The sequence below is a fragment of the Myotis davidii genome, unplaced genomic scaffold (assembly GCF_000327345.1).
Source record: "Myotis davidii unplaced genomic scaffold, ASM32734v1 scaffold262, whole genome shotgun sequence".
Classification (NCBI taxonomy): Eukaryota; Metazoa; Chordata; class Mammalia; order Chiroptera; family Vespertilionidae; genus Myotis; species Myotis davidii.
Genome location: NW_006293541.1, coordinates 865,810 through 876,084, shown reverse-complemented (window position 1 = coordinate 876,084; position 10,275 = coordinate 865,810). Strand labels below are relative to the sequence as shown.

At 39.2% G+C, this 10,275-nt stretch overlaps 1 protein-coding gene across 1 annotated transcript in view; it reads left to right on the top strand.

Annotated features, from left to right (window-relative positions):
* The window catches only part of SYCP2 (synaptonemal complex protein 2), a 96,068-nt gene that overhangs the window by 54,029 nt on the left and 31,764 nt on the right, over positions 1-10,275 (top strand). The window contains 4 exon segments of the mRNA XM_006767251.1: positions 835-968; positions 3,085-3,515; positions 6,459-6,586; positions 7,555-7,591. Of these exon segments, the coding sequence (XP_006767314.1) occupies positions 835-968; positions 3,085-3,515; positions 6,459-6,586; positions 7,555-7,591 (730 nt within the window).

Here is a 10,275-nt window from a genome sequence, read left to right as displayed (position 1 = left end):
AGGGAACCTTGGCTTCCTCCATCACTGGAGCAAGCAAGCCTCCTGTTCACTTCAGCTGCCTGGCTGCCGGCTGCCATCTTGGTTGGCGGTTAATTTGCATATCTCACTGATTAGCCAATGGGAAGGGTAGCGAAGTTATGGTTAATTACCATGTTTCTCTATTATTAGATAGGATTGTTTATAGCATTAATCATCTCTCAAGTATTATGATAGCACAATGGGGAATAGTCTGTTTTATCCATTTGTACCAACATAACTACTTTTAAATTGAGAGGTTCAGATGAATGAGATTTTAAAAAGAATAAAGTATGAATGTATACAAATGTAACCTACTTTAAATATACAGTGGACATGTAAATTATGTGAGTTATATTTAGGTAGATATAAATATAGTAGCAATAATGGAACGTTTTTTTTTTAAATATATTCTATTGATTCTTTACAGAGAGGAAGGGAGAGGGACAGATAGTTAGAAACATCGATGAGAGAGAAACATCGACCAGCTGCCTCCTGCACACCCCCCACTGGGGATGTGCCTGCAACCAAGGCACATGCCCTTGACCGGAATCGAACCTGGGACCCTCCAGTCCGCAGGCCGACGCTCTATCCACTGAGCCAAACCGGTTTGGCAATAATGGAACTTTTTAATCTCTAATTTGATTAATTATATGGTAAATTTTAACTTCTATAATGACTTACTAAAACATTTTCATACTGGACTAGTAAAAATTGCTATCAATAAACATTGACTACATTTAAAAAAAAAACAAAGTCTTATGTCAGAATTATAGCTAATGTTTTATGATATATTAAGCAAGTGAATTTATTTTCCAGGTTACCTGGTGTTTCATACAACATTCATGGAAATAAAATTTCTTCTAAATGGACATGTTGGATGCCTGTAACAAATATTACACTGTGTAGTAATGAAAGATCAAGTGCTTCACAAGGAGACACATTTATTCAAGGTGAAACATATACAGTTGATTCTATAAAAAAAAATTTTTATTGATTCAGAGAGGAAGAGAGAGGGGGGGAGAGATAGAAACATCAATGATGAGAGAGAATCATTGAGCAGTTGCCTCCTGTATGTCCCCCACTGGAGATCAAGTCTGAAATACAGGCATGTGCCCTGACTCTGACCCAGAATCAAACCGGTGACCTCATGGTTCATAGGTCATCGCTCAACCACCGAGCCATACCAGTCCAGCTACAGTTGACTCTTAACACATTTCGTACCTCTCAGGAGTTTTCTCATGTTTTGCACGCCATCTGTTAAGGACCTCTCACGAGTGTTCTCGTTTTTCACACCCATGGAAAAGGAGCAAATCTAGATACTTATGTAAATTTTGTTTGGTCCTTCTTCATAGAGGAAAATGTTTTACACAGTACCATACGTTAAAAAAGTACTAGGAACTTTAATTGTTTAATTGTTTAATTGTTTTTGTAAATAAAAATATTATAATTATTGAAAAACAACACCTAAAGTGCATTATGGTGATTTAAATAACATGCAGTTTGCCCAAAAACGTGTGGTCCCTGGCGTATGTCTTAGAGATTTCTATGCGGTACGCAATGTGTTAACAGCACAGGTTTGAATTGCATTGGTCCATCCATTTATATGGAGATTTTTTTCAATAAATTTTGTAAATGTATTTTCTTTCTCGTGGTTTTCTTAATATTTTTTCCTCTAGTTTACTAGAGAAAAGAATCTATACTAATAAAAGGATAATATGCTAATTAGACTAGACATCTTCTGGATGACTTCCAGACATCCTTCCAGAAAAAGCCACTGTGGCGGGGCCGAGACAGAAGCCGTTAGGGGTGATCAGGCTGGCAGGGGGAGAGCAGTTAGGGAGATCGGGCCAGCAGGGGAGAGCAGTTACGGCGATCAGGTCGGCATGGGAGAGCAGTTACGTGATCAGGCCAGCAGGGGAGAGCAGTTAGGGGGATCAGGCCAGCAGGGGAAAGCAGTTACTGTGATCAGGTCAGCATGGGGGAGCAGTTAGAGGGATCAGGTCGGTAGGGAGATCAGTTAGGGCAATAAGGCAGGCAGGCAGAGGTGGTTAGGGATGATCTGGCAGGCAGGAAGAGGTGATTAGGGGCGATCAGGCAGGCAGGGGAGCAGTTATGGGAATCAGGCAGGAAGGCAGAGTGATTAGGGGTGATCAGGCAAGCAGGCAGGTGAGCGGTTAGATGCCAGCGGTCCCGGGTTGCGAGAGGGATGTCTATGACTGTCGGCTTAGGCCCAGTCCCGGGGATCAGGCCTAAACTGGCAGTCAGACATCCCCCAAGGAGTCCCAGATTTGAGAGAGTGCAGGCCAGGCTGAGGGACACCCTCCCCCCCCCTGCACAAATTTCGTGCACTGGGCCTCTAGTATATAATACACATTTCACATAAAATATATATTAATTAACTGTTATTATTAAGGCTCTGGTTATTTAGTTTTGTGAGTCAAAAGTTATACATAGATTTTTGGCTGTGTAGGGGTTGATACCCCTAACCCTGTGTTGTTCAAGGGTCAACTATAGTTTTTTCTGTATATAATAGTAGTTCAGGGGAATATTCATTTCTTGAAATGTCTGACAAATATCTTTGATTTTAATGAAGGTTATACATTATCAGTTTATTAATTTAACTTGAGGCCTGGTACATGAAATTAGTGCACAGGTAGGGTCCCTAGGCCTGGCCAGTGACCAGGGCCGATCTGTGGGGCAACCGGCGGGGTGATTGGGGCACCCACCTTGGCCTGGCGCTGCCCGCTTGCTGGCCCCACCACTGCCAATTGCTTCTCTCTGTGGGGTGACTGGTGTCTATGGGATGACTAGCAGGACGATCAGGGGGCCCCCACTAACACCTGCCTTGGCTGGCCTGCCACCGCCTGCTTGCCAGTCCTCCTACCCCCACAAGCATCTGTCAGGGCCTTCGGGTTGGGGGCAGCTCCTGCAGTGAGCGTCTGCCTCCTGGTGGTCAGTGCATGTCATAGCAACCAGTCGTTCCACCGGTTGGTCTGCCATTGGGTCGATTTGCATATTAGGGTTTTATATAGATAGATAAGGATTAATTTCTCTTTTTCCCACTAGATATTTCTATCAACAAAAATTTTACTAAACAAAAATCATCCTCTTCAGTATCTGATGATAATTCTGAAGAAACAGGAAAGGTGGAATATAAGAAAGAAGTAACGCAGCGTAACAAAATAGATAAAGGAGAAGTAGATGTTTGCAGAAGAACCAATCAACAACTAAATCAATGTTCAAAGCAGAAAAATATTGAAAATACCAAGCAGAGTGATTGGCATATTGAATCTGAAACTACTTTTAAATCAGTTCTCCTAAATAAAACAGTTGAAGAATCTCTCATCTATAGGAAAAAATACATATTGTCAAAAGATGTGAATACTGCTATTTGTGATAAAAGCCCCTCTCCTAGTAAAAATGCAAGGAGTCTTAGGAAATCAAGGAAAAGATTAACATCTGAACTTAATTCCTTGGATTTGAAACAAAAAAAAATGGTGAGCATTCAGTGTGTTTTATTTCTGCTTACCCATAACATGCCTACTTAATAACATAAGAGAAAGAAGCTTGTTTGATTACTGTAAATTTAACATTTGTAAATACCTTGTTCTTTAATACAAACTCAAAGCAAGTGCATCTTGAATTCCTGCATCTCTCCCTAATCCTGGCTCTGATAAATCACATGCCTGTGGGTGCCATAGGAATGTACATAGGAATTGCATGAATGAACCCGGTTTTGGCTCCTTTTTGTGTGTCTGTGAGCCACATATGTAATTTTTCATTTTCTAGTTATATTACAATTTCTATAATACATTTGTAAAGTTTACAGGATAAATTCATTTTATTAACATATACTTTTACTTTTCAATTACAGTTGCCATTTGATATTAATATTAGTTTCTGCCTTGTTTCCTCTTATTGGGTCTCCCACTCTGTCCCTTAGATTCTTTTGAACATACATATAGAACTGTGTGCCTTTGCCTCTCAAATGGTGCTTACCTTTCTTCTTAAATAAATGGTTGTGTTTTGTGATATTTTTCACTTTATAAGTGTAAAGACTTTCATTCAACATTTATACTTTGCACATAGTAGCATCTGAAGTATTTCTTGCATTATTGCATTAATGTTTTACAAGGTTTTTCAAGAAAGGATGTAAGTGGGGTGGAAGATACTATCTTCTTCTATAACTGTTGCTCATCCCTATTGGCTGCCCCACTTTCTTCAGATGAATCATCTGTAGAACATCTCTAGGACAGTTTTAGGTATTTTGTACCATACTTTGAGACCTATATCTGGGCTCTCTGTTTTCTTTCATTCTCTTTGTTTATTCTTTCACCAATACTACACTATACTGATAACTCTATCATTATGCCTTAAAAGTAGAGTACTGTCAGTTCTCCAACTTTGTTCTTCTCCTTCAGCATTGTGTTGGCTATTCTGGATCTCTTGCTTCTCCATGTAAACTTGAGAATCATATTGTTGATAACCAAAAAATAACAGTCTGAGATTTTGATTGGGATTACATTGAATCTATAAATCAAATTGGAAAGAACTCATCTCTTGACAATATTGAGCCTTTCCATTTATTTTGATGTTTTTTTTTATTTTTCATCAGAGTCATGTATTTTTCCTCACATGGATCTTGTGTATATGTTTGTCATATTTATTCTTGATTCCATTTTGGGGGTGGTAATGTAAATGGAATATAATTTCATATTTCAATTGTTAGTTACTGATGTATAAGAAAGCGATTAGCTTAGCCAATTACCGGTTTCGGCCCTTTCACCATTTCTATAATTGCTTTTTAGTTCCAGAAATATTTTTGTTGATTGAGATTTTTCTACATAGACAAAAACAGTTTTATTTCTTTCTTCCCTATCTTTTTACTATGTATATCCTTTACTTGTCTGTTGCCTTAGATAGGACTTCCAGTATGATGTTGATAGGAGTGTGAGAGCAGACATCCTTTTCTTATTTCTGATCTTAGTGGAAAAACATCTAGTTTCCATTAAGTATGATGTTTGCTGTATTTTCTTTTTATAGCTGAACTTTATGAAGTAGAAGATGTTCCCTGTATTCCTGGTTTTCTAAGAGTTATGAATTGATATTGGATTTAGTCAAATGTTTTTTGTGCATCTATTGATGTGATAATGATTTTCTTCTTTAGCCTATTAATATTATGGATTACATTAATTCATTTTCAAAAGTTGAATCAGCCTTGCTTACCTGAAATAAATTCCACTTGGCTATGGTAGACAATTCTTTTTATACATTTTTGGATTTGATTGTTAATATTTTATTCAGGATTTTTGCATCTGTGTTCATGAGCTGATAATCCTATCTAATAAAGAGGGAATATGCTAATTGACCTTCACATCATCGTAAAGATGGTGGCGCCCACAGCCAATAGGAGGGAATATGCTAACTCACTGCCCCGCCCTCAAAGATGGAGGCGCCCACTCCCTTAGTCCCACCGGGGTGGCAGGCATGCGGCAAGGTTGGGCCCACCCCACGGGCCTGCCTCCAGAGCCCCTCAGTCCCCTCAGCCCCCCAGCCACCCAGGGCCACCCAAGGCTCAAGTAACCAGGACCGGCCAAGGCTTGCACTGCTGGCAGTGGCAGCAGCAGAAGTGTGATGGGGGCCTCGCCTTCCCCTGATCGCTGGGTCGCCTCCCACCCCTGAGTGGACAGACCGGGGTGAGGGATACCCCCTCTAGTGCATGAATTTTCATGCACTGGGCCTCTAGAATCTTCATAAAGTGAGTTAGGAAGTATTCCCTATGCTTCTGTCTCCTGGAAGATTGTAGAAAATTGTTGTACTTCTTAAATGTTTTATAGAACTCACCAATAAACCCACCTGGGCCTGGTGCTTTCTTTTTTGGAAGGTATTAACTATTGATTTAATAGATACAGGCCTAGTCAGGTAATTCTTCTATGAGTTTTTATAGAATTTCAAGGAAATGGTCCATTTAATCTAGGTTATCAAATTTGTGGGCATAGAGTTGTCTATAGTATTTCTTTATTATCCTTTTAATGTCCATGTAATCAGTAGTGATAGCCTCTTTTGGTATTAATAATATCTGTCTTTTACATCTTTCTTATTTTCTTAACCTTACTAGAGGCTTTCCAACTTTATTGATCTTTACAAAGAACCAGTTTTTAGTTTCCTTTAGTTTTTTATATGAGTTTTTTTTCTATGGATAGAAACTTTTAAAAAGCAATATCTACAGAGCACTCTCCATAGTTCTTTCTATATGGGAAAGGACTGACCCTGGCTTGTTTTCATGCTCAACAAAGCCCAAGCTACCAAGTCACCTCTGGCTCCCTTTATTTCTCTTTGTGGCTATACATAGAGCCATATTTTTCTTAATTTTTTTCAGCCTTTATTTTCATTTGAAGGTTAACTTACAGAGTTTTTAAGTAACTTATGAATTGTTTCAGAGAGAAAAGTCAAAAGGGAAAATACTTGCTGATGCAGCAGAATCCTTGATAAGCCAAATTAATAAGAGATACAAACCAAATGATGCTATACGGTCTGCAAGAAAATTAAAGGAGTCTTTCATTAACAGGTATGTTCCTAAGTTTTAGAAATGAATATCTTTCTGACAGATACAACTAAATTGTTTTACACTGTTTTAAGGTTAGTTTTCAACAAGTTAAAGTAATGTAACTTTCTAGGAGAGAACACATAGTAACTTATTTACTTTTAAAAATAGTAACTGTTTAAATTAAAACTAAATTTGAAATTAGACATTGTAGTATCTGATTACATTTTATAAAATATTAAAAATACCAAATTGATGCAGCATATCATTTTAGAAATCTTTAAGATATAGACATTATAGAAATTTTTCATTGAGTCTAGTGATGAGTAAAATGAAGCATATTTAAATATATTGCTTAATTAAGAGATCAACCAAAGGACTTAATATGCATGCATATGAGCATAACCAATGGACACAGATGGGGAGGGGAGGTGAGGGCATGTGCTAGGGTTTGGGGAATGCCAGGGAGAGGTCAATGGTGGAAAAAGGAGATTTATGTAATACATTAAACAATAAAGAACTTAAATTAAAAATAAAAAAAACAAAAATGAAATTTAAATAAGCTGAAATGATTTACTTTTATATAGTAAATATGTATTCCTTGTTTATAATCTTTCTGAAGGTTAGTTCTTTTCTTATTACAAAATGTATTTTTATAGGCTGCCAGTTGGTTAATTCATATTTAAATTCATTCCACTCTTATTGTAAGGAATGAAAATTATTATTTTCATGGCAGAACATTCAATTTAAATTGCTTGGCACCTCCTGCTACATAAATGATTCAGCTTAGAATTAAATATTATTGTTGCTATATACTGTGAGTGAAGGTGCGAAAATAGGGTACGAGTGCTATCACATCACAGTGATTTAGAAACATATGGATGTGGACTTAGTGACTCAAATATGTTCTACCTTATATAGAATGCCTTTTATGGAAAACATTCTACTGATATTTAATTGCTTTCTTAATTTTGACAAAACCTTTTTTATAGTGGTTTTTCAAACAAATATGATCTACAGCTCAGCAAGGTAGGTTTCATTTATTTAACTATACTATATATATCATAGAATTTGACTATATATATGAATATATCTATAATTGACTGTAAACACTAAAATAGAATAATGGTATGATGGAATTAGATTTAATGTTTTGAGCATATTGATAAAAGGATTAAACAACTAACATGTTTAGTGGCAAGTACTCAAAGAAGCCTTCTACTCTGCTTTTCAAAGAAAATGCTTCTTTTAGATATATAACCATGATTTTTTAGTTTTTGGTTCATGATTTAGTAGATCTTCTTTCTTAAGGCCACCTGCCAGTTTTCCATTGTTCTGTGGCCAGGTTTTGGTTTCCCACTATGAGTGGGTCATTTATAACCTTGAGCTTGTGCAGGTATGACAAAGACAGAGGGACATTACAGTAGTTTCTGCAGGCCACTATAACAAACATAGCACTGTCTGGTGGAGTGGCTCAGTTGGTTGAGCATCATCCTGTGCACTAAAAGGTTACCGGTTCAATTCCTGATAAGGGCATATACCGGGGCTGTGGTTTGATCCCCAGTTGGGGTGCGTGAGGAAGGCAACTGATCAATGTTTATCTCTTTCTGTCTCCCTTCCTCTATTTAAGCATGTCCTTCTGTGAGGATTTAAAAAAATACTATAGATTGGGTGGCTGAAACAACAAATATTTATTTCTCACAGTTCTGAAGGCTGGAAAGTTCAAGATCAAAACACTGGCAGATTTGGTATCTGCCGACTGCCATCTTCTTGCTGCATCCTCACATGATAGAAGGACATGATTTAGTATATCTTTGTCTCCATTTTTTTCTAGCTAATCCTATCTGAAAGATTGAAGTTGGTGATACATGGGCAGGCTAAATAGCTATCTCAGATGGTGAATAAAGAAAAATTGAATTTATTTCAGGAAAAGGGGATGGGAGATGGGGATAACCAAAGGGAAGGACTACATAGCACTGAGTCAAAAGGGTATTGGTTCCATAATGGCAGCAAAAATATACCTAGGACAGTGAAACAAGGAAGGGCATGAGAGAAGCAACAGGAAAGCCTAGGCTGGGCTGCTTTGGCTCACTGAGAAGTCAGAGGGAAGGGGCCTTGGACACAGGTTCAGGGGGTTAACTCTAGATGAGTTGCCTCTGCCCATTGCTCTCCTGGTGTCAAGTCTCATGGGATCCCTTAGGTTAGGGAATATGTTCCTGAGGGGGAAAGTAAGGAGAACAGGAATGGTAAGGGCATGCTCCTGGGAGGGAGAGTACATGCTGGGTCATTTGTCTTGAGCCAATTTATCTCTCTCTCTTGCAGGAGGAAATCTTAGGGGAGGTCTCAGGGGAGTATCTCCATAGAATATTCATCAGTTTTCCAGGTGTGCTCTTTCTGGGTTGTGGTCTCCACTGATTGGTCGGTGCCAGGGCAGGGGATCATTAGTCAATGTAACCAGTACAGGGACAGCCATGGCAGCACCACTTGTCTTGTTTGCTGCTTTTCTGGACCTGGAGATGAAATGTAACTGAGGCCTAGATGTTATCTTTAGGGAGGAAAAGGTCAGGGGTTCTAAACTGCATACCTGGTGATATGCTAAAGGAGTATAGGTTACCATGGGGACAAGGTTCTTTTTTTCCCAGTTTTGCCCCTTGCTAGGCATCTGGGCTTTCTGCCCTGGTGAGTTTCTGTACCTGGCCCATCATCCTTGCTCTACTCATGTCTGCCTAATACTATCTTCCCTCATAAGTAGATCCTCTTTAAACCCTTATTTTTGTTAACAATGTTTATTATTCACCCAGGCTTAAAATATCAATTATCTTTTATTTCCTCACAATTACTTTCTCTATTCTATATTATAAGCTAATATTTCTAGCTTACTAAATATTATATTAGATGTCTGATTATTTCAGATTAGTAATCATTTAGTGACATTAATTATTTGTGTACCTAATAATCTACACTAATAAAAGACAAATATGCAAATTGACCATACCTTCGCTATGCCTTAAGGCACTCCCACCAGCCAGTTGGAGCGACTATATGCATATTAACTCAAACAAGATGGTGGCCAGCAGCCACGGAGCTGGAGCAAGCAGGAGGCTTGGTTGCCCCAATGATGGTGAAAGCCAAGCTTCCCGCCTGCCGTGGCCAGCTCTGAGCTCCACTCAAAACAACAAAGTTTCAATTATAGAAGATAAATAAGCCTCAGATACCTGCTTTCACTGGCCGTGGCCATGGAGCTGGAGCGAGCAGGACGCTTCCCTCCTGCCCACCCTAGCCGGCTCTGAGCTCCTCTCAAGGCTACAAAGTTTCAATTATAGAAGGTAAATAAATCTCAGAATAAAAAAAAGAAAAAAAGGAGAGGCTGGGAGCTTCCATCGCCGGGAGGCTTGGCCAGGCTGAAAACGGCCCTCAGCCCTCACCCAGACTGGCCAGGTACCCCAGTGGACCCCCCACCCTGAAGGGGGTGTGACCAGCCTGCAAATAGCCATCAGCCCCTCAACCAGGCTGGCGAGGCACCCAAGAGGGACCCCCACCCTGACCCAGGACACCATTCAAAGCAAACCAGCCGGCCCCCACCCAGGCACCAGGCCTCTATCCTATGTAGTAAAAGGGTAATATGCAAACTGACCCTAACAGTAGAACAACTGGGAATGACTAGTCACTATGACACACACTGACCACCAGGGGGCAGATGCTCAATGCAGGAG